Raw genomic sequence first — 27963 nt, forward strand, 5'->3', positions numbered from 1 at the left:
GCATTCATAATTTACTAATTACATAGAATAGGGCGATCAGATATTGTCATATTTCTGATTTCAGATGTCTGTTTTAGACAACAACATGAAGTTGATTTGTACGTGATTGATGCTATGCATTAACACTACACTGTAATTGTAACACTTAGATGTGTAAGATATTTTATAGAAGTCCCGCCTTGTGTTTTTCCTACATTGCTTTGCTGTGTATATCATTATACGAGAGTTTTTGCCGCTTCCCTTTCATGAAGAGAAGAGCGAGCGAGTATCTGGCGAGTTATGAACATAACCTGAAGATTGTCGCCCTTGTTTTGCGAGATAACATAGCATTTGAGGCATATCTCCGCTTTATAGTTAAGTACGTTTTCTTCCGTGTTGTAACATAGCAAGCTAGCTACTACTAGCTATGAAGTGTTAGCTATGTATAGCAAGTCCTGACCAATTGGCTATCAATATCATATTTCCTATCCATCGTCTGATTTAAAATCTTTGCTGTTCACATCATGAATCTCTGATTACATGGTTTTTTTTACAACTATGTGGACGCGTAGTTAGCTTCATTATGTATCACAGGTCAGGAGTGTAACTTAGTCGCTGTGCGCTGCGCTCGTGGCCTATGCTTGATCCAAGAATGTTGCATGTTATTTTATAATGCATCAACTTGTTTACCTTTTCTATAGTGTCGTTTGATACACTCACAGGATGGATGACAAAATGATACAGGACACGTGGTAAGATGCCAAACTGACTACACTGTCAACTTGAGCCTGAACACTTACAATGTATTGAGGAATGACTGAAGTGTACTGCACCCATTTTCTCGTCCTGTGATTAAAATCTGTATCTGCTGTCCACATCATGAACCATAGTGATTAATATAACATTATTATGAGGACATGTGCTCTAGCCTATAATTGGTCATATTTTGACTGGCTTTGATTATACTGTGTTTTAACCATTTCAATTTTGGCACAGATCCAACAGAATGGGCTCTTCTGTGCTGAGCAACAATACACTCACTGTATGTATGGTACGTGTGCGTATTTGTATGTATATGCAGTACCAGTCAAAAGTTTGGACACCCACTCATTACATTTTTTTATTAAAAAAAAATATTCTCTACATTTGTAGAATAATAGTGAAGACATCAAAACTATGAAATAACACATGGAATCATGTTGTAACCAAGAAAGTGTTAGTCCCACTAAACTCAATCTGAGGTGGGCTGCAATCTGAGGTGCAGTTAACTCTAATGAATTTATCCTCTGCAGCAGAGGTAACTCGGCCTTCCTTTCCTGTGGCGGTCCTCATGTGAGCCAGTTTCATCATAGTGCTTGATGGTTTTGTGACTGCACTTGAAGAAACTTTCAAAATTCTTAATTTTCTGGATTGACTGACTATTTTTTATTTAACTAGGCAAGTCCGTTAAGAACAAATTATTTTCTACACTGACGGCCTACCCCGGCCAAACCATAACCCGGGCGAATCTCGGCCAATTGCTCGCCGCCCTATGGGACTCCCAATCATGTCCGGTTGTAATACAGCATGGATTTGAACAAAATCAAATTTTATTTGTCACATACACATGGTTAGCAGATGTTAATGCGAGTGTAGCGAAATGCTTGTGCTTCTAGTTCCGACCATGCAGTAGTATAACAAAATACTGCATAGTTTCCTAGGAACGCGAAGCAAGGCGGCCATCTCTGTCGGCGCCGGAAGTCAGAAGGATTTGTTAGACCGCTGCACCACTCATGGCTTAAGGTAATGATGGACTGTCGTTTCTCTTTGCTTATTTGAGCTGTTCTTGCCATAATATGGACTTGGTCTTTTACCAAATAGGGATATCTTCTGTATTCCACCCTTACATTGTCACAACAACTTATTGGCTCAAGTGAGTTAGGAAGGAAAAAAAATCCACAAATGAACTTTTAATCAGGCCCACCTGTTATTTGAAATGCACTCCAGGTGACTACCCCATGAAGCTGGTTGAGATAATGCCAAGTGTGCAAAGCTGTCAAGGCAATGACTGGCTACTGTGAAGAACATAAAATAAATATATTTGTTTTAATACTTTTTTTGGTTACTACATGATTCCATGAGTGTTATATCAGTTTTGATGTCTTCATTATTCTACAATGTAGAAAATAGTACAAATAAAGAAACCCTTGAATGAGTAGGCGTGCCCAAACTTTTGAATGGTATTGTCTATGTATATTTGTGTGTATGTGATCTGGTGGTGAGAGGAGCTATAGGACGGGCTCATTGCTACTGGAATGGAATGTGGTTTATCGTGGTTTCCGTATGTTTGATACTGTTCCATTCCAGCCAATACAATGACCCTGTCCTCCTATAGCTCCTCCCACCAGTCTCCACTGATGTAATCCTTGAGTTTATTTGATCTGGGTCAATCATCAGATAAAATCACTAAATCTAACCCAGTCTTCCATCCAAGTCTGGGAGGGAATATTATTCAACTTGATTGATGTTGCAGTCTCTAATGTTTTTGGCTGCATATTGTGTATCTTTTTTAATTTAGTGCTGACATCCCTCTTCACACTAACGATGAGATTGTGTTTTTCTCCAGGCTTTGCAATAGGAGTGCCCTGGGCGGTCTCATGTTTTCATAGTAAATTGACTACAAAGATGGCACTGGATTCCTTGTGAAACTACAGTACAAATGTATAGGAGCATTTCCTATCCCTTTGTCCAATGACAAGTGTTTGTGGAAAACACTACAAAGTATGTAATTTTGAGTGACTGATTATTTCAGAAATGTGTGATGTCTCAGTGTTGTCTTGACTAGAACATTATGAAATTGAATTTCTTGTGCCAATGAAGGTTTCACAAACTCAATTGAAATGCATCTAGGGAGTTGTATTGTTAAATTCAGTTGCTTTGCTAGTAAACCTATTTAACTTTTTTCAAAAAAAAAAACGTAACTATGGTAGCATGAGAAGTTGAGTGGCCAGGACCAAAGTTTGCATACATACAATACTGTGAAATGAGTGGAAATGCAAAATGCAGCTTTCCTTACAATGTTACTATGGCCGGATTCACTTTATTCAGAGACTTTTGTCTGATACAACATGGTGAAATGTTAAAACATATAAATCATGTAGATTCCAATAAGGAAGTTGGCACGGATGGCAGGGGGTGCACTCTAATGTGAAGTATGCAACCAATTGTGCTTGCTACACAACGTACAGTAGGCCTACAGCGAATGAGTACATGCATGTGATTGAACATATGGTCTACGTACAGTACAGAATGGTCAAGCCACGTTCACTGGAAGTGCCTGAAGAAGGGGGAGATTATATTGGTCCCATGATTATTTGTGGGTGATTGTGCCTCTGATGGAGCCGAAGCTCAATTAGCGCCACCGCAGCAACATTAAGACTTCGATTTTGTCTTCAAAATAAAAGTGGAAATATATATGAAGCGAAATCAATCATTTTTGCCTCTTTACATAATGTTAAATTACAACTACATCGTGGAAAAATCTCAACTAAAGACATTTACTATATATGAGATAAATAGTATAAAGTGGAGCACATTTTGACATGGTTGTAGTTTAAGTAAATGAATATAAAGAAAATATTCTACAGACCCTACTCATACTTCTCAAATTTGTTGCACAAATTTGCTTACATCCTTGTTAGTGAGCATTTATATTTTTCCAAGATAATCCATCCACCTGACAGGTGTGGCATGTCAAGAAGCTTATTAAACAGCATGATCATTACGCAGGTGCACCTTGTGCGGGGGACAGTATAAGGCCACTAAAATGTGTCGTTTTGTCACATATCACAATGCCACAGATGTCTCAAGTTTTGAGGGAACTTGCAGTTGGCATGCTGGACTGCAGGGATGTCCCCCAGAGCTGTTGCCAGATAATTTAATGTTAAATTCTCTACCATAAGCTGCCTCCAATGTTGTTTTAGAGAATTTGCAGTACATCCGACTAGCCTCTGCAGACCATGTGTAACCACGCCAGCCCAGGACCTCCACGTCCGGCTTCTTCACCTGCAGGATAGTCTGAGACCAGCCACCCAGACAGCTGATGAAGTTGAGGAGTATTTATTTTTCTCTAATAATGCCCCTTTTGAAAAAGTAATTCTGATTGGCTGGGCCTGGCTCCCAAAAGTGTGGGCCTATGCCCACCCATGGCTGCGCCCCTGCCCAGTCATGAAATCCATAGATTAGGGCCTAATAAATGTATTTCAATTGACAGATTTCCTTATATGAACTGTATAGAAACATTGTTATAAGTTGAGTTTATATTTTTGTTTAGTACATATAGGCACCAATGAAATAATACCATATATAGATTCTACAGACCCTACTGAGTAATCCCAACCCCCCTTTTACATGTATTCCACAATATTGTGGCCAATGTAAAAGGCCAGCAACACTTAGTATTATTCAGAGCCCTGTGAAATGACACCATATAGATTCTACAGACCCTACTGAGTACTCCCCAACCCACTTTTACATTGACACAAATACATGTTTTTCCTGTACAGTGGTATCTATGTTTGTACCTAATACAGTGTCCAGGCACCTTCTTTTAAGCTGTTTGACCACAGTAAATGGCAAGCAGCACTCCATATTATTCAGAGCCGCATAAAATAACACCATATATAGATTTTAAAAACCTTATTGAGTACTCCAACCCCACTTTTACATCGGAACCTAGAATGCGTTTTGCTCTATAAGCCAATATATATTCAATATACAGTGATTTGCATTGGGGTTATTTATCTGACCTTGGAACATGTTTTAAAACACATTTAATGCAAATGGCACTTAAATATGAACAAATATTAGTCATTGTTTATGTTTAGACAATAATTGTTCATAAATCATTAATAATACAGGCTAATAACACTTTTATACTATTACGTGGGGGATTTTTCTTCTGAAAATGTCCAGAAGTACTTTCTCAATGTTGCTGACGAGACACTGGAGTTGGGACGTGGAATTTCAGTGAATCTGCATTCTGCAGCCCAGAGCTATTGCCTTCTCGCAAATAATAATACAATAACAAAAGGCCTGCAGCGTTCTGTAAACTGTGGGGGAGAATAATTCCCTGCTCCTTCAGTCAGAAGATTGGCAAATGGAACTGCCACTGAGTTGTTTTGAATTCTGTGGTAAACCTCCCTAAAACGTATAACAATGGAAGGTACAGGTTGCGCCTTCAGTTGTTTTTTGGATGAAAATTCTTATGTAATTTTCCTTTGACAGACAGACTGATTTGGCAACCGTATAGGCCTTAGGCATTTGACATGAATGTTACTTAGTACAAACATAGTATTAATACCATGTGACAGATGGGCGGAGAGAACCTCACATTCATTATAATGACTAAATGAATAGGTAAACAAGAATAGGGTAATAAGTGTGTGTTCAGATGCACTGCTCTGGGCTGGAGTGGAACCCAGAGGTAGCTACTCAGCTGGTGCTGGCCTCAGAGGATGACCGGATGCCAGTGATCCAGATCTCGGACCTGCGTTTCACCACAGCCCCTCTCAAAGTCCTGGAGAACCACACATGGTAAACTATCACTTCAAATTAATCTTGTATCCAGTCTTGAAAAGTAATATGTTAAAAGTTGAAACGCTGACTGACTGTACAAATCAAATGTTATTTTTCACATGCACCGAATATAACCCGGCATAGACAGAATGATCTCGATGAAGCAGCTGTCAAACATTTTGAGGATCTGAGGACCCATGCCAAATCTTTTCAGTCTCCTGAAGGGGAATAGGTTTTGTCATGCCCTCTTCACAACTGTCTTAGTGTGCTTGGACCATGATAGTTTGTTGTGGTGATGTGGACACCAAGAAACTTGAAGCTCTCAACCTGCTCAACCTACACCGCTGTCGATGAGAATGGAGGCGTGCTCGGTCCTCTTTTTCCTGTAGTCCACAATCAACTCCTTTGTCTTGATCACGTTGAGGGAGAGGTTGTTATCCTGGCACCACACTGCCAGGTTTCTGAACTCCTCCCTATAGGCTGTCTCATCGTTGTCGGTGTTCAGGCCTACCTCTGTTGTGTTGTCGGCAAACTTAATGATGGTGTTGGAGTCGTTCTTGGCCATGCAGTCATGGGTGAACAGGGAGTACAGGAGGGGACTGAGCCCGCAACCCTGAGGGGACACGTGTTGAGGATCAGCGTGGCAGAAGTGTTGTTACCTACCCTTACCACCGGGGGGGTGGCCCGTAAGGAAGTCCAGGATACAGTTACAGAGGGTGTTTAGTCCCAGCGTCCTTAGCTTAGTGATGAGCTTTGAGGACACTATGGTGTTGAAGGCTGAGCTGTAGTCAATGAATAGCATTCTCACATAGGTGTATCTTTAGTCCAGGTGGGAAAGGGCAGTGTAGAGTGCAATAGAGATTGCATCATCTGTGGATCTGTTTGGGCGGTATGCAAATTAGAGGGGGTGTAGGGTTTCTGGGATAATGGTGTTGATGTGAGCCATGACCAGCCTTTCAAAGCACTTCATGGCCACAGACGTGAGTGCTACGGGTTGTTAGTCATTTAGGCAGGTTACCTTGGTGTTCTTGGGCACAGGGACTATGTTGGTCTGCTTGAAACATATCCGTATTATAGACTCGGTCAGGGACAGGTTGAAAATGTCAGTGAACATACTTGCCAGTTGGTCAGCGCATGCTCGGAGTACACGTCCTGGTAATCCGTCTGGCCCAGCGGACTTGTCAATGTTGACCTGTTTTAAAAGTCTTACATCGGCTACGGAGAGCGTGATCACACAGTCGTCCGGAACAGCTGATGCGCTCATGCATGCTTCAGTGTTGCTTGCCTCGAAGCGAGCATAGAAGTTATTTAGCTCGTCAGGTAGGCTCGTGTCACTGGGCAGCTCGCGGCTGTGCTTCCCTGTCCAAAGTTTTGTATTGAAGGAAATAATGGAGCCAAAAACAACCTGTTGATAGTCAAACGTGTTGAAGGTGAGCTCTGTTTGGCAGTCACCCAGCAATCTGGCTTTACTATGAATTATTCCTTGCTTGCTATAGAGATCTCGGTGAGATGGGGATGCCTGCTCAGAGTGGAGTGATCAGAACTCAATGATTTGGTGTGAAGGCTAACAAAAGAATGGCACAACGAAGACTGGTCAGAACTAATGCAATACAAGTGTTCAGTAGATCAAATGTAGTCGGATTTAAACAATGCCAAGGACATATCTGGTGTGTTCATCAGGGGTGTCCTGGCCATCGCCTGGAGTCTGGCTGACCCTGAGCTGCTACTGAGCTGTGGGAAAGACAACAGAATCCTCTGCTGGACCCCAACACTGCAGAGGTCTCACACACATGCATACACATGCATTGTTCCAATGACTCTGTCATTCTTAGTATGGACCCTAACTACAGAGTACAGTACACTGTTAATAAGTGTTTTTACTGAGAGATGCACAGCTTTATTTAACCACATATTTAACCAGAAATCTGTTCCTGTCCTATCTGTAGTCACCTTCTGATGTAAATCTGTTGCTATTCTCCAGGTGCTGTATGAGTTGCCTACCAGTACCCAGTGGTGCTTTGACATCCAGTGGTGTCCCAGGAACCCAGCGGTGCTGTCGGCAGCAGCCTTCGACGGACACATCAGCGTCTACTCCATCATGGGGGGCAGCAGCCAGGCTGTCAGCCAGACGCAGGCAGACACCGTGGGTACTAGTTTCACACATTAACGCTGTTCAGGGTGGAAACTGGCAACCATGTTGGTTAGGGTTACAGACACGGTTTGCACTGACTCAGGATAACAGTGTTTAGAGTGGAAACTCTCTTCCATTTTGGCCCATTATTGGAGGCACTTGATATGAATGAATACCTAGTCTGTATACATCCTTGGTTATTTTGCTGCTCTTTGGTCTGTCTCTGTTCCAGATCAGCATGTCGTTTGGCAACATGGATCCGTTTGGAATGGGCCAGACCCTGCCCCCCCTGCAGTTTCCCCAAGCCTCCCCCTACACCATCACCCCCTTCAAAAAGCCCCCAAGTGGATCCGCAGGCCTGTGGGGTCCTCCTTCGCTGTGAGTCACTATTTTCTCATTACTTTGCTATGTTTGTCAAATCGTCTGCATGAATGTGTGATGTACATTCTTTTCCTTTTTGTGCTATTGTCTGCTATGCTTTTACTTTACCAATGTTATATTGTGTTCTCAGGTGAACTTTGAGAATGACTCTCGTGGAAAATACCTGGAGCTTTTGGGATACAAAAAGGAGGAGCTAGCATCAAAGGTGAGGTTGGAAATGAACCGTTACTGAATGTCCTCAGGCGTTGTCAGTCTGACCTGTCTGATCCTCATGCTGTCTGCCAGCCTTGTGTAACTCTTCTGTGGATGTTGGTTGTTTGTTTACAGATTGGAGCAGCATTAAAGGGAAAACCTATTAATCCCGAGGAGGTACTGCCTTTTTGTGTGTGTGTGTGTGTGTGTGTGTGTGTGTGTGTGTGTGTGTGTGTGTGTGTGTGTGTGTGTGTGTGTGTGATTATTTATCTCAATCTAATGGCTCTCTCTGCTGAACTCTGAATCTGTCTCTCCTCTCCTGCTGTATGAATGTGTGCAGTCTGCCCCTACTGCTGAACCTACCTCTGAACATGAGCCTGAGGTTGATCCTGAGCCGGAGGTAGTGCCTGAACCCAGTCCCGCTCCCCAGCTCAGTGCTGAAACCCCAGCTGAGCCTGAGGTCCTTCCTCCCGTGCCTGAGCCTGCTGCTATCGAGCTTGCTCCCGAACCTCCACTTGAACCCGGCCTCCAGCCCGAACCTAAGCCAGAGCTTGCCACCTCAACCTGCGGTGACCTTTCACCTCCAATGCCTGTTCTCCAATCTGAACCTGTCTTTACTCTTGATCTCAGCACTGAACCCCAGTTTCTTGCTCCTGTTGCTCTCCTGCCAGTCCCAGACCCTACTTTAGCCCCCCAGCTCTGGCCCCCCCCAGCTCTGGCCCCCACTGCTGACCTGCAGCCCCAGCTACAGCCAGTACCTGACCTCACAAACCTACAGCCTGTACCTGACCTCACGAACCTGCAGCCAGTACCTGGCGTTGACCCGATGCCATCAGTCCTCACCCTGCAGCCTCTAGCCGACCCTGGACGACTCCGCTCTGTCGACCTCCCACCTGAAGACTTATTTGACCTCATCGCTGGTACAAATCTCCAGGCAGAAGTGGAACTGGAACTCAAACCCGCTCCAGAACCAGAAGATCTGTTTGACCTCATCGCTGCTGCAAACCTCCAGCAAATTGCAGAACCGAACGTGACCAAGTCTCTGGAACCAGTGGAACAGAAGTGGACCTGACAGAGTCTCTGGAAGCAGAAGTGGACCTGACAGAATCTCTGGAACCAGTGGAAGCAGAAGTGGACCTGACAGAGTCTCTGGAACCAGTGGAAGCAGAAGTGGACCTGACAGAGTCTCTGGAACCAGTGGAAGCAGAAGTGGACCTGACAGAGTCTCTGGAAGCAGAAGTGGACAGAGTCTCTGGATGCAGATGTAGACCTGGAATCTCTGGAAGCAGAAGTGGACCTGACAGAGTCTCTGGAAGAATCAAACAGAAGTGGACCTGACAGAGTCTCTGGAACCAGTGGAAGCAGAAGTGGACCTGACAGAGTCTCTGGAATCTCTGGAACCAGTGGAAGCAGAAGTGGACCTGACAGAGTCTCTGGAACCAGTGGAAGCAGAAGTGGACCTGACAGAGTCTCTGGAAGCAGAAGTGGACCTGACAGAGTCTCTGGAAGCAGAAGTAGACCTGACAGAATCTCTGGAAGCAGAAGTGGACCTGACAGAGTCTCTGGAAGCAGAAGTGGGCCTGACAGAATCTCTGGAACCAGTGGAAGAAGAAGTGGACCTGACAGAGTCTCTGGAATCAGTGGAAGCAGAAGTGGACCTGAGAGTCTCTGGAAGCCTGACAGAGTCTCTGGAAGCAGAAGTGGGCCTGACAGAATCTCTGGAACCAGTGGAAGAAGAAGTGGACCTGACAGAGTTTCTGGAATCAGTGGAAGTAGAAGTGGACCTGACAGAATCTCTGGAAGCAGAAGTGGACCTGACAGAGTCTCTGGAACCAGTGGAAGCAGAAGTGGACCTGACAGAATCTCTGGAAGCAGAAGTGGACCTGACAGAGTCTCTGGAACCAGTGGAAGCAGAAGTGGACCTGACAGAATCTCTGGAAGCAGAAGTGGGCCTGACAGAATCTCTGGAAGCAGAAGTGGACCTGACAGAATCTCTGGAAGCAGAAGTGGCCCTGACAGAGTCTCTGGAACCAGTGGAAGCAGAAGTGGACCTGACAGAGTCTCTGGAAGCAGAAGTGGACCTGACAGATTCTCTGGAACCAGTGGAAGCAGAAGTGGACCTGACAGAGTCTCTGGAAGCAGAAGTGGACCTGACAGAGTCTCTGGAAGCAGAAGTGGACCTGACAGATTCTCTGGAACCAGTGGAAGCAGAAGTGGACCTGACAGAGTCTCTGGAAGCAGAAGTGGACCTGACAGAGTCTCTGGAAGCAGAAGTGGACCTGACAGAATCTCTGGAAGCAGAAGTGGACCTGACAGAGTCTCTGGAACCAGTGGAAGCAGAAGTGGACCTGACAGAATCTCTGGAAGCAGAAGTGGGCCTGACAGAATCTCTGGAAGCAGAAGTGGACCTGACAGAATCTCTGGAAGCAGAAGTGGCCCTGACAGAGTCTCTGGAACCAGTGGAAGCAGAAGTGGACCTGACAGAGTCTCTGGAAGCAGAAGTGGACCTGACAGATTCTCTGGAACCAGTGGAAGCAGAAGTGGACCTGACAGAGTCTCTGGAAGCAGAAGTGGTCCTGACAGAGTCTCTGGAAGCAGAAGTGGACCTGACAGATTCTCTGGAACCAGTGGAAGCAGAAGTGGACCTGACAGAGTCTCTGGAAGCAGAAGTGGACCTGACAGAGTCTCTGGAAGCAGAAGTGGACCTGACAGAATCTCTGGAAGCAGAAGTGGACCTGACAGAGTCTCTGGAACCAGTGGAAGCAGAAGTGGACCTGACAGAATCTCTGGAAGCAGAAGTGGGCCTGACAGAATCTCTGGAAGCAGAAGTGGACCTGACAGAATCTCTGGAAGCAGAAGTGGCCCTGACAGAGTCTCTGGAACCAGTGGAAGCAGAAGTGGACCTGACAGAGTCTCTGGAAGCAGAAGTGGACCTGACAGATTCTCTGGAACCAGTGGAAGCAGAAGTGGACCTGACAGAGTCTCTGGAAGCAGAAGTGGAACTGACAGATTCTCTGGAACCAGTGGAAGCAGAAGTGGACCTGACAGAGTCTCTGGAAGCAGAAGTGGACCTGACAGAGTCTCTGGAAGCAGAAGTGGACCTGACAGAATCTCTGGAAGCAGAAGTGGACCTGACAGTGTCTCTGGAACCAGTGGAAGCAGAAGTGGACCTGACAGAATCTCTGGAAGCAGAAGTGGGCCTGACAGAATCTCTGGAAGCAGAAGTAGACCTGACAGAATCTCTTGAAGCAGAAGTGGCCCTGACAGAGTCTCTGGAACCAGTGGAAGCAGAAGTGGACCTGACAGAGTCTCTGGAAGCAGAAGTGGACCTGACAGATTCTCTGGAACCAGTGGAAGCAGAAGTGGACCTGACAGAGTCTCTGGAAGCAGAAGTGGACCTGACAGAGTCTCTGGAAGCAGAAGTGGAACTGACAGATTCTCTGGAACCAGTGGAAGCAGAAGTGGACCTGACAGAGTCTCTGGAAGCAGAAGTGGACCTGACAGAGTCTCTGGAAGTAGAAGTGGACCTGACAGAATCTCTGGAAGCAGAAGTGGACCTGACAGAGTCTCTGGAACCAGTGGAAGCAGAAGTGGACCTGACAGAATCTCTGGAAGCAGAAGTGGGCCTGACAGAATCTCTGGAAGCAGAAGTAGACCTGACAGAATCTCTGGAAGCAGAAGTGGCCCTGACAGAGTCTCTGGAACCAGTGGAAGCAGAAGTGGACCTGACAGAGTCTCTGGAAGCAGAAGTGGACCTGACAGATTCTCTGGAACCAGTGGAAGCAGAAGTGGACCTGACAGAGTCTCTGGAAGCAGAAGTGGACCTGACAGAATCTCTGGAACCGGTGGAAGCAGAAGTGGACCTGACAGAGTCTCTGTAAGCAGAATTGGACCTGACAGAATCTCTGGAACCAGTGGAAGCAGAAGTGGACCTGACAGAGTCTCTGGAAGCAGAAGTGGACCTGACAGAGTCTCTGGAAGCAGAAGTAGACCTGACAGTCTCTGGAAGCAGAAGTGGACCTGACAGAGTCTTTGGAAGCAAAAGTGGACCTGACAGAGTCTCTGGAACCAGTGGAAGCAGAAGTGGACCTGACAGAATCTCTGGAAGCAGAAGTGGGCCTGACAGAATCTCTGGAAGCAGAAGTGGACCTGACAGAGTCTCTGGAAGCAGAAGTGGAACTGATAGATTCTCTGGAACCAGTGGAAGCAGAAGTGGACCTGACAGAGTCTCTGGAAGCAGAAGTGGACCTGACAGAGTCTCTGGAAGCAGAAGTGGACCTGACAGAGTCTCTGGAAGCAGAAGTGGACCTGACAGAATCTCTGGAAGCAGAAGTGGACCTGACAGAGTCTCTGGAACCAGTGGAAGCAGAAGTGGACCTGACAGAATCTCTGGAAGCAGAAGTGGGCCTGACAGAATCTCTGGAAGCAGAAGTAGACCTGACAGAATCTCTGGAAGCAGAAGTGGCCCTGACAGAGTCTCTGGAACCAGTGGAAGCAGAAGTGGACCTGACAGAGTCTCTGGAAGCAGAAGTGGACCTGACAGATTCTCTGGAACCAGTGGAAGCAGAAGTGGACCTGACAGAGTCTCTGGAAGCAGAAGTGGACCTGACAGAATCTCTGGAACCGGTGGAAGCAGAAGTGGACCTGACAGAGTCTCTGTAAGCAGAATTGGACCTGACAGAATCTCTGGAACCAGTGGAAGCAGAAGTGGACCTGACAGAGTCTCTGGAAGCAGAAGTGGACCTGACAGAGTCTCTGGAAGCAGAAGTAGACCTGACAGTCTCTGGAAGCAGAAGTGGACCTGACAGAGTCTTTGGAAGCAGAAGTGGACCTGACAGAGTCTCTGGAAGCAGAAGTGGACCTGACAGAATCTCTGGAACCAGTGGAAGCAGAAGTGGACCTGACAGGGGATTTGGCCCTTGAGGCTGAAGCTGAGCCCCTGGCCCAGGAAGAGATGCCAGTAGTAGAAGAGATTCCTCTGGAGGAGGTACCCTCTCCTCTCAACCCCTCTTCCTGTTAGTCCATCCCAGAGAAAAACAATGGCACATCGTACTGTTACATCGCTAAACTGTAAACCTATTATATTGGTACTGCTACGTCATAATATTGCTACAGTTATGTTGAAACATTGCTTTCACATCGTCTCTCATCTATCACTATAATTGACCCAATTATTAGCCCCCTATTTTCCTTCCACTTTACTTTCTCTCTGGGGTAGACTCACACCTATTTGTTTGGTTTTGCTTTGCTGTCTAATGGTTATATGTAAAGCTCTCCGTGAGATTACATGTACAGTCGTGGCCAAAAGTTTTGAGAATGACACAAATATACATTTTCACAAAGTCTGCTGCCTCCGTTTGTATGATGGCAATTTGCATATACTCCCGAATGTTATGAAGAGTGATCAGATGAATTGCAATTAATTGCGAAGTCCCTCTTTGCCATGCAAATGAACTGAATCCCCCCCAAAAATATTTCCATTGCATTTCAGCCCTGCCACAAAAGGACCAGCTGACATCATGTCAGTGACTCTCTCGTTAACACAGGTGTGAGTGTTGACGAGGACAAGGCTGGAGATCACTCTGTCATCCTGATTGAGTTCGAATAACAGACTGGAAGCTTCAAAAGGAGGGTGGTGCTTGTAATCATTCTTCTTCCTCTGTCAATAATGGTTACCTGCAATGAAACACATGCCGTCATCATTGCTTTGCAGAAAAAGTGCTTCGCCAGCAAGGATATTGCTGCCAGGAAGATTGGGGCGGAGCTTCTGGAGAAAACACAGAGGAAGTACTTCACCAAGACTCCCAGCAAGATCACCAAGGTAACTAACACAGGAACATAACGTGACATGCTGGTGTGAATGACCAATGCAACGGTGTTGTAGCAAGGTGCTTCCCACTGGGCAGCAGTTGCTTCACAGGGAGACTGTATCCCATGTGGCTGGTGGTAGCTAATGTGGAACATTTTGTTCCATACTCAATTATATTTTGAATAGTATAGCAGCCTACAGGAGAAATAACTTGTAATATTGGAAGTAACTATCTGGATGTCACCGTGATAGTCTACTGCTCAATGGGGAGAGTTTGCGCTGCAAGCCAGCAACACAACAGCACCGTGCAGTATCCTTCGCTCCCGGGTCCCGCTTGCCGCGCTTGCCGAGGACTTCTGTCTTGCAGTAACTTAGAGGGAAGTAGCTAGATAGTGTAGCTAATGTCAGGCCAGGGTGACAGACAGCTAAAGCACATTTATTGCTTTTGCAGTTCAGTATAAACAGAATGATTCTGAACACCCCCAACTTCAGCAGACCAGTTTTAAATTGTCTCTGAAGTTTCTTGCCGCAAACCTAAACTATCTATCTTGGGAGGGCTCATCAGGACGACTGACTGAGCTGATTGAACCGAATCCGTTCGTCTCCACTTAACTTGTGACATACGTCATGAATTTTGTGTGTGTCCGTATAGCCTCTCCCATCACAAGAGTACCTCTATCATGATGAGTGCCACGGCCATGTGATCAGGTAGTTGTTGATTCATGGTATTGGCTACTGTTCTACTCATTGATTATTGACAACATATCATTCTTCAGCTGATCAGTGGGGGTGTTGAGGAACTGGCAGAGGGAGGTGTATTTTCATATTGATAATTGGTTATTGATTCGCAGCTGATCAGTGCAGTGGTGATGAGGGACTGGCGTGATGTCCAAAATCCCAGAGTATCCCTTTTAAAGGTCAATTCCACAACTTTCAACTTCATATTCATCATCTCCAGCACCATACCTGTGTCTACATGTGTGACATATCAGCATGTTTCTATGATCTGTGGTTGAAAATATATTTGTTTAATTCTTTAAAAATGTGAAGTAAAATACGGTATTGTCTTGCTCGACATGTCACCCCGAATCCGTGCTTGAAAATATATATTTGAACTTTTGTTGTCATTGGGTATAACTTTTGAAATGTAATATTTTACTACAAGATGTAGAAACGTGCACTTTTCACACATGTATACTCTGGTATTGTGCTGGAGGTAATGAATATGAGTTTGAAAAGTGGTGGAATTGCCCTTTAAGACATAGGAGAGGGAACGTCTCAAGTTGGGGTTATGTAAGGATTCACCGATATGCATCGGTCCAGTGTTCAGATGCAAATGCAACCGATCCAAATGAAGCATAAGTCCTTTAGTTGAGTGACAACCAATGCTATTTGTTAGCTTATTTTCTATCAAATGAGTTGTTGAAAATAGTACTTTAAGCTTCCACCGGAGACCACTCTCATCTGGCTGTAGGTAGGCTACATGCTGATCGAGGCTTACATTCCATTTTATTTCAGTATATTTGCTTGAATCAATCATTGTGTATGGTCATTTTTAGATATACAGAGTAAAGTTGATGATTTCATAACGAGGAGAGCAAACTTTTGTGAGGCACACTGCATGTTCGAAGCGGGAGAAGAAGAGAAGCTCACTCCAGCAGGGTTGCTAGGTCTAGTAAAAATTCCTTATCCAATGACCTTTCTGAACCCTCCCTAAATGCCTGAACTAGCCCAACATTTGTTTTGTAGCAAGAGAGGTCCCGCATTTATACAATAAACCCTTTTCCCATCATGTTATCGACGTAACCTGTAACAATGTTAGAAGCTAAATTTGTTTATTATAAAAATAATTATTGTTGTGACATAAAGGAATTTTAATATGTTGCATGAGAGAACATAATTCACCCTTTATAAAACTTGCTAAATCATTTTCCATCAATGGATGTCGATTTAACTCGTTTGACTGTTATGATTAAGAAATAAGGCACAAGGAGGTATGGTATATGTCCAATATACCACGGCTAAGGGCTGTTCTTATGCATAATGCAATGTAGAGTGCCTGGATACAGCCGTTAGCCGTGGTATATTGGCCGTATACAACAAACTCCCGGGGTGCCTTATTGCTATTCTAAACTGGTTACCAACATAATTAGAACAGTAAAAAGTTTTTTTTTTGTCATACCTGTGGTATAAAGACGCTTTCCAGTGATTTGCCGACATTATTTCTTGATGGGCATCAGTTCAAGCATGTTAATATGTTTTTGGGAAAAAAATAGGTGTCTCCAAAATGACAATCTAAATAGCCTACCTACAACCGTTAAAAAGTCATGACGCGTGTGCGTGCTGCTCTGTCTCCTCTCTCACTCATGTGACTCAGCCAGGGGACTAAGCTGCCTGCTGCAGTGATCTCAACACACACACAGACCTGCAACATAGTTTTCAAAGTAGCCTAATCTAACTGATAGTGGGGTGGTAGATGCCCAGTTTCCTTTATGGCTCAAGTCAGGTGCCTACAGTGCATACACCATAGACATACACTACATGACCAATAGTATGTGGACACCTGCTTGTCAAACATCTTATTCCAAAATCATGGGCATTAATATGGAGTTGGTCCCCCCTTTGCTGCTAGAACAGCCTCCACTCTTCTGGGAAGGCTTTCCACTAGATGTTGGAACATTGCTGCGTGGACTTGTTTCCATTCAGCTACGAGCATTAGTGAGGACGAGCACTGACGTTGGGCGATTAGGCCTGGCTCGCAGTCGGCGTTCCAGTTTATCCCAAAGGTGTTCGATGGGGTTGAGGTCAGGGCCCCAAACACACTTCAAAAAGCACCAATGAATGGTTCAAGATCAAATGCTAGACTGTTCTGAAGTGGCCAGCAATGAGTCCAGATCTAAATCCCATTCAAAAGTTGTGGAGAGATCTGAAAACCGCAGTTGGGAGAAGACACCCTTCAAATCTGGGAGAATTGGAGCTGTTTGCACAAAATGGACCAAACTGCCAGTACAGAGGTGCAGGAAGCTCATTGATGGCTATAGGAAGCGCTTGATTGCAGTTATTTTGACCAAAGGCTGTGCTACCAAATATTAATTTAGTCAATGCCATCTGTTTATTTTTTAGATTTAAATGGATATATTAAGTTCTGAATCAAAATCAAAGGTTCTGTAATATTGACAGTGAAATAAAGAATTGTGGAGACCAAATACTTTGGTCAATTTCAACTTATTTTGGGGGGAAATTGTGAGTTACTTGAAAAAAGTGCAAGAGTGCCGGTATCTTTGGCAACAACTGTACTTTTGAACTAAGTTGAAGCATTTGTCTGTACTGTTACCATATATTGTAATTTTTAACAGAGAAAAATGCTTCCATTTCACATTTCCTGAACTGCTAGAAATTAGAATGTATGTTACTTTTGTTAAAGACCCACAGTGAGTACTGTTAGTTATGGGGTCGCCTGCCTCGTACATGCTGCCTCCTCCACCAACCGGATCCTCAGGTACGCAGCCTGATCATGGCTCTGCCCCTCTCGCCATCCACCAATCATCTACAACATGCATGTACTCAGTCAGAGGTGTCACTGGATCTGTTCCAACATCACATTTGCCCTTTAGAAAAAAACTATGTATTGGACTTGTATTCTAAAGTGCTATGCTAGTGTGGATATTGGAACAAAGCCATATTTCAGTTTAAATGGCCAACCAAATGTCATGTATAGGGTTAGAGACCAGCATAGGAAGCTAGGGCTCCATATGGAACTGGTCTTAAAATTGATTAAGTGACAGACAGCTGCGTAGACAGTGTCCAAATATAAGGCCATAGGGAGGCAGGAGTCAGTGTGTGTGCTATCTATCTGCTTAGTGAACACAGTGCAGACAGCCTTCAGACAGTCAACAGCTGCTGTTGTTCCAAGCATCTCTCACACCTCTATCCCTGGGTGGGGAAAGCTGAGGAAGCATTTCTCAACTGACACAATGTTACTCCTCTGAAATATGGCTGATACTTATTAACATGGCCCTGTCTGGCCTTCTGGGGTAACCGAAGTGTGCGATGTTATTAGGATCTTGTTAAATGAAATGGGACTTTATTAGGTGAAAACAGGTACAGTAACAACAACACATTTGTGGGGGTGCGGCAGGTAGCCTAGCAGTTAAGAGCATTGGTCCAGTAACCGAAAGGTCACTGATTCGAATCCCGAGGTGAAAAATCTGTCGATTTTTTTTAACCAGCTGATTTTAACGGGAACTATCACGTAATAACGGGAGCTATCACGTAATAATTTTTTGTTACACTGTAACTATCAGCTTTTTGTTTTGTTACACTGTAACTATCAGCTTTTTGTTTTGTTACACTGTAACTATCAGCTTTTTGTTTTGTTACACTGTAACGATCAGCTTTTTGTTTTGTTACACTGTAACTGTCAGATTTTTGTTTTGTTACACTGTAACGATCAACTTTTTGTTTTGTTATACTGTAACTATCAGCTTTTTGTTTTGTTACACTGTAACTATCAGCTTTTTGTTTTGTTACACTGTAACGATCAACTTTTTGTTTTGTTACACTGTAACTATCAGCTTTTTGTTTTGTTACACTGTAACTATCAGCTTTTTGTTTTGTTACACTGTAACGATCAGCTTTTTGTTTTGTTACACTGTAACTGTCAGATTTTTGTTTTGTTACACTGTAACAATCAACTTTTTGTTTTGTTATACTGTAACTATCAGCTTTTTGTTTTGTTACACTGTAACGATCAGCTTTTTGTTTTGTTACACTGTAACTGTCAGCGTTTTGTTTTGTTACACTGTAACGATCAGTGTTTTGTTTTGTTATACTGTAACAATCAACTTTTTGTTTTGTTACACTGTAACGATCAACTTTTTGTTTTGTTACACTGTAACGATCAGCCTTTTGTTTTGTTACACTGTAACGATCAACCTTTTGTTTTGTTACACTGTAACTGTCAGCGTTTTGTTTTGTTACACTGTAACGATCAGCTTTTTGTTTTGTTACACTGTAACTGTCAGCGTTTTGTTTTGTTACACTGTAACGATCAGCGTTTTGTTTTGTTATACTGTAACAATCAACTTTTTGTTTTGTTACACTGTAACGATCAACTTTTTGTTTTGTTACACTGTAACTGTCAGATTTTTGTTCTGTTACACTGTAACGATCAACTTTTTGTTTTGTTATACTGTAACTATCAGCTTTTTGTTTTGTTACACTGTAACTATCAGCTTTTTGTTTTGTTACACTGTAACGATCAACTTTTTGTTTTGTTACACTGTAACTATCAGCTTTTTGTTTTGTTACACTAACTATCAGCTTTTTGTTTTGTTACACTGTAACGATCAGCTTTTTGTTTTGTTACACTGTAACTGTCAGCTTTTTGTTTTGTTACACTGTAACTGTCAGATTTTTGTTCTGTTACACTGTAACGATCAGCTTTTTGTTTTGTTACACTGTAACGATCAGCTTTTTGTTTTGTTATACTGTAACTATCAGCTTTTTGTTTTGTTACACTGTAACTATCAGCTTTTTGTTTTGTTACACTGTAACGATCAACTTTTTGTTTTGTTACACTGTAACGATCAACTTTTTGTTTTGTTACACTGTAACTATCAGCTTTTTGTTTTGTTACACTAACTATCAGCTTTTTGTTTTGTTATACTGTAACGATCAGCTTTTTGTTTTGTTACACTGTAACGATCAACTTTTTGTTTTGTTACACTGTAACGATCAGCCTTTTGTTTTGTTACACTGTAACGATCAACCTTTTGTTTTGTTACACTGTAACTGTCAGCGTTTTGTTTTGTTACACTGTAACGATCAGCCTTTTGTTTTGTTACACTGTAACGATCAACCTTTTGTTTTGTTACACTGTAAAGATCAACTTTTTGTTTTGTTACACTGTAACTGTCAGCGTTTTGTTTTGTTACACTGTAACGATCAGCGTTTTGTTTTGTTATACTGTAACGATCAACTTTTTGTTTTGTTACACTGTAACGATCAACTTTTTGTTTTGGTACACTGTAACGATCAGCTTTTTGTTTTGGTACACTGTAACAATCAGCTTTTTGTTTTGTTACACTGTAACGATCAACTTTTTGTTTTGTTACACTGTAACGATCAACTTTTTGTTTTGGTACACTCTAACTATCAGCTTTTTGTTTTGGTACACTCTAACTATCAGCTTTTTGTTTTGGTACACTCTAACTATCAGCTTTTTGTTTTGGTACACTGTAACTATCAGCTTTAGATTCAGTAATTCCTATGATTTCAAAATTGTATTTCTCAAATTTGGTAACAAATTTGGTTACATCCATGTTAGTAAGCACTGCTCCTTTGCCATGATAATCCTTCCACTTGACAGGTGTGGCATGATCATTACACAAGTGCACCTTGTGCTGGGGACAATGAAAGATCACTCAAAAATGTGCGGTTTTGTCACACAACACAATGCCACAGATGTCTCAAGTTTTGAGGGAGTGTGCGATTGACATGCTGACTGCAGGAATGTCCACCAGAGCTGTTGCCAGATAATTGATTGTTAATTTCTCTACCATAAACTGCCTCTAATGTCGTTTTAGAGAATTTGTCAGTACATATACAACTGGCCTTACAACCACAGACCACATGTATAGCGTTGTGTGGGCAAGAGGTTTGCTGATGTCAACATTGTGAACAGAATGCCCCATGGTGGAGGTGGGGTTATGGTGTGGGCAGGCATAAGCTACGAACAATGAACACAATTGCATTTTATTGATGGCAATTTGAATACACAGAAATACCGTGAAGAGATCCTGAGGCCCATTGTGAGGCCCGTTTTTGTAAGGTATCTGTGACCAACAGATGCATATCTGGATTCCCAGTCGTGAAATCCATAGATTAGGTAGATCCATAGATCTTAATAAAAAAAATTCAGTTGATTGATTTCCTCATATGAACTGTAACTCTGTAAAATCTTTGAAATTGTTGCATGTATATTTTTGTTCAATATATATAGATACAGTGCTTAAATAGAAAGTCTACCCCCCACCCCCCTTCGTCACGATCGTCGTAAGCATACTCAGACCAGAGTGCAGCGCGATATGGGTTCCACATGTTTATTCAATGAAACGCACAAAAACAATAAAGAACAAATGAAGCGTGATGTTCCAGAGTGCTCACAGGCAACAACACAAAAACAAGATCCCACAAAACACAGTGGGGAAATGGCTGCCTAAATAGGATCCCCAATTAGAGACAACGACAAACAGCTTCCTCTGATTGGGAACCATACCAGGCCAACATAGACATAAACAACCTAGATTAAGTACACCCCCCTAGTCACACCCCGACCTAACCAAAATAGAGAATAAAAAAGTCTATCTATGGTCAGGGCGTGACACCCTTGATCTTTGACAGCGATCACAGCTGAGTCTTTCTGGGTAAGTCTCTAAGTGTTTTGCTCCCCTGGATTGTGCAATGTTTGCTCAATTATTATTTTCAAAATTATTAAAATCATATCAAATCAAATGTAATTTTTTTTGTTACATGTGCCGAAAACAACAGGTGTAGGTAGACCTCACAGTGAAATGCTTACTTACAAGACCTTAACCAACAATGCTTTAAGAAGTTAAGAAAAAATTGTGTTACGTAAAAAAGCTCTGTCAAAGTGTTGGGGATCATGGCTAGACAGCCATTTTCAAGTCTTGCCATAGTAATGTAATTAGGTAACTCAGGAGGATTCACTGTCTTATGTACTGTATATACTGCTATTTCTATTGTTGTTTTTTAATTAACATTTGATTGTTTTATTTAACTTAGTCCTGCATGTTCGGGCTCAGAGCCTAAGATTTTCACTGTACCCTGTAATCACACATGCATCCCTGTACATGTGACTATTAAACACTGTCAATCTGAATCGAGTGCAGATTTGTTGTAGGTTGTTGTCTTTCTGAAAGGTGAATACCTCTCCCAGTGTCTGGTGTAAAGCAGACTGAAGCAGGTTATCCTCTAGGCTTTTGCCTGTGTTTAGCTCCACCTGTTTCTTTTCCTCCTGAAAAACTCCCCAGTCTTTGCCGATGTCAAGCATACACATACCATGATGCAGCCAACCCCATGCTCGAAAATTACTCAGTGATGTGTAGTGTTCGACTTGCCCAAAACATAAGGCTTTTTATTTAGGCAAAAAAGTGTATTCCTTAGCCGTGCTTTTTTTAAAGTATTACTTTAGTGCCTTGTTGTAATACATAACCATGTTTTGGAATATTTATATATTGTTTCCTCTGGTGTGTAACAAGCTGGTATTCACCCTTTCGGTTTTTAAATGGCTCTGTTGTGTTTTCTGGTGTGTGTGTTACAGCCTGTGTGTTTCATCGTGACAGCCCTGGGAGTGACAGCAGGGGTCCATCGGCTGTGGAGCCACCGCTCCTACAGAGCCAAGCTCCCTCTCAGAGTCTTCCTCGCAGCCTCCAACTCCATGTCCTTCCAAGTTAGTTTAAGTTAATTTTCTTATTATTTCTTATTCACATTAAGTGATGAATGCATACAATAATAAAACTACAGCAGCAACGTAGCAACCCTTCAGCATCCAACCATAACAACAGGATGTAACAACAGGGTTTATCGGCTTAATCAACAATTGTTTTCCAAATCAAATACTGTCGAAGTACCTCTCCTCCTCCTTTATTCTACTCTTCCTCTTTTCTCAAGTGTCCTCCATCCCTCTCTCCCTCAGCTGTTGAAGTGTCCTCCATCCCTCTCTCCCTCAGCTGTTGAAGTGTCCTCCATCCCTCTCTCCCTCAGCTGTTGAAGTGTCCTCCATCCCTCTCTCCCTCAGCTGTTGAAGTGTCCTCCATCCCTCTCTCCCTCAGCTGTTGAAGTGTCCTCCATCCCTCTTTCCCTCAGCTGTTGAAGTGTCCTCCATCCCTCTTTCCCTCAGCTGTTGAAGTGTCCTCCATCCCTCTCTCCCTCAGCTGTTGAAGTGTCCTCCATCCCTCTCTCCCTCAGCTGTTGAAGTGTCCTCCATCCCTCTCTCCCTCAGCTGTTGAAGTGTCCTCCATCCCTCTCTCCCTCAGCTGTTCAAGTGTCCTCCATCCCTCTCTCCCTCAGTTGTTGACAACCTCTGAAGATATTTGTTAATTAGTCCAGGTGGGAATCTGTCACGATAGACTAGATGTGTGAGGTAGGAATCAGGCGCAGAGAGTTCCAAGGGAGAAGTGCACTTTAATGTGGCACCAAAATACAATGCCCAAACACAGGGCGCAAAAATACGGACCAACCTAAAACACAGGGTACCAGATCCGGAGCACGAACACACCCAACAACACAACACGTAACACTAGAATAATCCCGCACAAAACAAGGGCGGGTTTGCTAGCCTTAAATAAGGGATGCCCATCTGGAAAACATAATAGGACACAGGTGCAACTAATAAAACAAAACAAAAAGAAAAGGGAAAAGGGATCGGTGGCGGCTAGTAGGCCGGTGACGACGACCGCCGAGCACCGCCCGAACAGGCAGGGGAGCCAACTTCGGTGGGAGTCGTGACAGAATCACTATAGAGAACCTTCATAAAGCACAGGGATGAAGATACAGCTTCAATGTAGTATCGCTGGTCTTTCTGCCCTTTCAGACACATAAAAGACATAAAAGAAACAGGTGGATATTAATTATTTACTTGTACTTCTACAAATCAAAAGCTATTTCTTCCAAAATGTCTCTGAGAGGCGGCAGGTAGCCTAGTGGTTAGAGTGTTGGGCCAGTAACCGACAAGGTGAAAAATCTGTCGATGTGCCCTTGAGCAAGGTACTTAACCATCATTTGCTCCAGGGGCACCATACTACTATGGCTAATCCTGTAAAACAACAACTATAGACAAAACTCCCCTCTGGAACCCATGACTCCATTTGATTTGAGTTTCAGGTTAATGATTCTAATTAAGTTGCTGACCACTGTGCTCTCAGTCTCGTCCCAGGACCTGAACTATATTACATCACTGGTTTCTAATTATGACAAAGCAATAGGGCCATCTAACGCAGGGAGACGATGGCTGCTGTGGGGGGTCTGCTGGACAGAAAGAATAGTAGTGTTGTCATGACTACCAAGGTGCACTGTGAGAGACTGTCCTCTTTATGGAAAATTTGCCTGAATGCAGGATTCAAAAAGTTCACTTTGCACATTTCCACACATCTTTTTCCTCCTCTCTCCTCCCCAGAATGACATCTATGAGTGGGCGAGAGACCACCGTGTGCACCACAAGTTCTCAGAGACAGATGCAGACCCCCACAATGCAACACGAGGCTTCTTCTTTGCTCACATTGGCTGGCAGTTGGTGCGTAAACACCGTGATGTCATCGAGAAGGGAAAGAAGCTGGACGTTACTGACCTCTTGGCTGATCCCGTCGTCCAGTTTCAGAGAAAGTGGGTCCACTGCCCCATTTCACATAGACCCCTAGCTCTAGCCCTGTTTGATTGATCAGAACACAACACCACCCTAGCTTTGCACTTTTGGGCTTCTTCCGGCCAATTTGCAGTCTACAAATGATTTGTAATTATGTTCCGGTCCCCTGATTATCCGCTCAAGAAAAAATCGTCCCACGGCTGAATCTGCTTGATGATCACTTCTGTAAGTCATAAGTTACTCTGGAAAAGCCCTATAAGATATTCTCCTCTCCGCTCATCTCTGCTCTTCTCCTCTCCTGTCTTCCATCGACTCTCCTTTCTTCTCTTCCCTCTCCTCTCTTCTGCTCTACCTTTCTTTTGACACTATTCTATCCCAGGTACTATAAGACCACGGTCCTGATAATGTGCTTCCTGGTTCCCACCGTGGTTCCCTGGTACTTCTGGGGCGAGACACTGTGGAACTCCTACTTCCTGGCGTCCATCTTGCGTTACACCTGGCTGGTGAACAGCGCCGCTCACATGTACGGGAACCGACCGTACGACCAGAACATCAGCCCCCGGGAGAACCGCTGGGTCACCTTCGGAGCCATCGGTGAGTCTGGCTATGACCTGTTATAACTGTTAAATAAATGTAAATGTTATTAACTCATAAACAATTTATTCTACTGTAGTGTCTCATAATGTTGTTATATCTATGGTCCCTCCTTTACTGATTCTACTTTGTATTGTCGGATATTGTAAGATTCAAATTAATGGATTGAAATGATTGGAATTGTATGCAAAAGAATGCATCTAACATTTGTACTTCCACTCCCTACCCATCCCCCATCCACACCCCCCTAGGTGAAGGTTTCCATAACTTTCACCACACATTCCCCTTTGACTACTCTGTCAGTGAGTTCGGGCTGCGTTTCAACCCCACCACATGCTTCATCAATCTCATGTGCTGGATGGGCCTGGCCAGCAACCGCAAGAAGGCATCCGTGGAAATAATACAGGCCAGGAAACTAAGGACAGGGGGTGGGAGCTATGGGGCAGTCAACACTAGACAAGAGGCAGAAACATGAGTGGTGGTTCTCACTGAACCAAGTTGTGGTTCAGAAGTCCATGATGAAGACGTCAATATTTTCTTATGCCGCCATGCATTATGATTTCTAATCATGATTTGCCTGCTATATATTCTACTTTGTTCTTTTTGGTCCCCACAATTGCATATTATGTTCTGACACAAAGGTGTAGTTTTTGACTCACTGGTTAGTTAATCCAAGGATTGATGTGGAAACCAAAGACAACCAGGCACCTTTTGAAATCAGAATATCAAATCCTAGCATTGATACTTACCTGTTGCAAGAGCTAGGTTCTACAGTGCAATACCCTGTGGAGAAGGGTTTCTACAGCAGGGTGACTGGTGGTGAGACATGACCACTCCTGCATTCAGGAGACACGTGCTGTTTATTGTCAACATTTTGGTTGTCGTGGCTTGGAAAAAGGTCACAGAATGAAACGTGGACAGTAAATGTCACATGCAGAGGTAATGGTGTGTGGGAGTTTACTCCTGTCACCTGTACCAAGTCACCCCACCCCCTCCAATCCTTCATCACATCTAGAGATCAACATAGGTGGTGTGAAAAATGTGTTCTGGGTACAGCCTATCAGACACCCAGACATACAGAATACATGAACGTCTAAATAAGTTTATTGCTAGTGTCAGCACTCTGACTGAGTGACTGACTCACTGACTGACTGACTGATGACTGAGGACTCACTGATTGACTGAGGACTGACTGACTGACTGACTGAGGACTCACTGACTGACTGATGAATGAGGACTGACTGGCTGACTAAGGACTGACTGACTGACTGAATGATTGACTGACTGACTGACTGATGACTGAGGACTCACTGATTGACTGAGGACTGACTGACTGCAGACTGACTGACTGACTGAATGATTGACTGTGATTGAGGACTGACTGAATGACTGATTGACTGATGACTGAGGACTGACTGACTGACTGACTGAGGACTGACTGACTGATTGAGGACTGACTGACTGACTGACTGATGACTGACTGAGGACTGACTGAGGACTGACTGATGACTGATTGAATGATTGACTGACTGATTGAGGACTGACTGATGACTGAGGACTCACTGATTGACTGAGGACTGACTGACTGCAGACTGACTGACTGAATGATTGACTGTGATTGAGGACTGACTGAATGACTGATTGACTGAGGACTGACTGACTGACTGACTGAGGACTGACTGACTGATTGAGGACTGACTGACTGACTGACTGAGGACTGACTGAGGACTGACTGAGGACTGACTGAGGACTGACTGATGACTGACTGAATGATTGACTGACTGATTGAGGACTGACTGATGACTGAGGACTCACTGATTGACTGAGGACTGACTGACTGCAGACTGACTGACTGACTGAATGATTGACTGTGATTGAGGACTGACTGAATGACTGATTGACTGATGACTGAGGACTGACTGACTGATGACTGACTGACTGACTGATTGAGGACTGACTGAGGACTCACTGACTGACTGAGGACTGACTGACTGACTGAGGACTGACTGACTGATGACTGACTGAATGATTGACTGACTGATTGAGGACTGACTGATGACTGAGGACTCACTGATTGACTGAAGACTGACTGACTGCGGACTGACTGACTGACTGAATGATTGACTGTGATTGAGGACTGACTGAATGACTGATTCACTGAGGACTGACTGACTGACTGAGGACTGACTGACTGAGGACTGACTGACTGACTGAGGACTGACTGATTGACTGAGGACTGACTGACTGACTGAGGACTGACTGACTGACTGAGGACTGACTGATGACTGACTGATGACTGAGGACTGACTGACTGACTGAGGACTGACTGACTGACTGACTGACTGACTGAGGACTGACTGACTGATGACTGACTGACTGAGGACTGACTGACTGATGACTGACTGACTGACTGAGGACTGACTGACTGAGGACTGACTGACTGAGGACTGACTGACTGACTGACTGAGCACTGACTGACTGACTGACTGACTGAGGACTGACTGACTGACTGAATGATTGACTGACTGATTGAGGACTGACTGATGACTGAGGACTCACTGATTGACTGAGGACTGACTGACTGCGGACTGACTGACTAAGTGAATGATTGACTGTGATTGAGGACTGACTGAATGACTGATTGACTGAGGACTGACTGACTGACTGACTGAATGACTGACTGACTGAGGACTGACTAACTGACTGACTGACTAATGACTGACTGACTGAGGACTGACTAACTGACTAACTGACTGACTGACTGACTGAGGACTGACTGACTGACTGAGGACTGACTGAGGACTGAGGACTGACTGACTGACTGACTGACTGATGACTGAGGACTGACTGAGGACTGACTGGCTGACTGAGGACTGACTGACTGACTGAGACTGACTGACTGACTGACTGACTGACTGAGGACTGACTGACTGATGA

The 27963-nt window shown here is 43.9% G+C and overlaps 1 protein-coding gene and 1 long non-coding RNA gene across 2 annotated transcripts; both read left to right on the top strand.

The window, feature by feature from the left end:
- The first annotated feature begins 114 nt into the window (after positions 1 to 114).
- On the top strand, positions 115 to 3432 carry LOC112259310. Its single transcript, XR_002954817.2, has 4 exons — positions 115 to 358; positions 681 to 731; positions 976 to 1030; positions 2585 to 3432. It is a non-coding gene; the product is annotated as an uncharacterized LOC112259310 (long non-coding RNA).
- A 1978-nt stretch (positions 3433 to 5410) lies between these two features.
- Positions 5411 to 26244, top strand: LOC112257455. Its single transcript, XM_024431017.2, has 11 exons — positions 5411 to 5553; positions 7216 to 7314; positions 7557 to 7678; positions 7899 to 8044; positions 8178 to 8252; positions 8375 to 8416; positions 13953 to 14060; positions 22393 to 22521; positions 24247 to 24452; positions 24812 to 25026; positions 25278 to 26244. The coding sequence occupies exons 1-11, from the start codon at positions 5411 to 5413 to the stop codon at positions 25499 to 25501; spliced, it is 1509 nt and encodes a 502-aa protein (XP_024286785.2). The 3' UTR covers positions 25502 to 26244.
- The last annotated feature ends 1719 nt before the right edge of the window (positions 26245 to 27963 follow it).

The sequence above is a fragment of the Oncorhynchus tshawytscha genome, linkage group LG09, assembly GCF_018296145.1.
Source record: "Oncorhynchus tshawytscha isolate Ot180627B linkage group LG09, Otsh_v2.0, whole genome shotgun sequence".
Classification (NCBI taxonomy): domain Eukaryota; kingdom Metazoa; phylum Chordata; class Actinopteri; order Salmoniformes; family Salmonidae; genus Oncorhynchus; species Oncorhynchus tshawytscha.

Excerpts from the sequence above, each read along its gene's own strand:
- LOC112257455 (XM_024431017.2), top strand. The coding sequence starts at position 5,411 with ATGCACTGCTCTGGGCTGGAGTGGAACCCAGAGGTAGCTACTCAGCTG. Across the intron at positions 7,315-7,556 it reads TGGACCCCAACACTGCAGAG|ACATCCAGTGGTGTCCCAGG; the intron begins GTCTCACACACA and ends AGTGGTGCTTTG. Across the intron at positions 25,027-25,277 it reads GGTCACCTTCGGAGCCATCG|GTGAAGGTTTCCATAACTTT; the intron begins GTGAGTCTGGCT and ends ACACCCCCCTAG.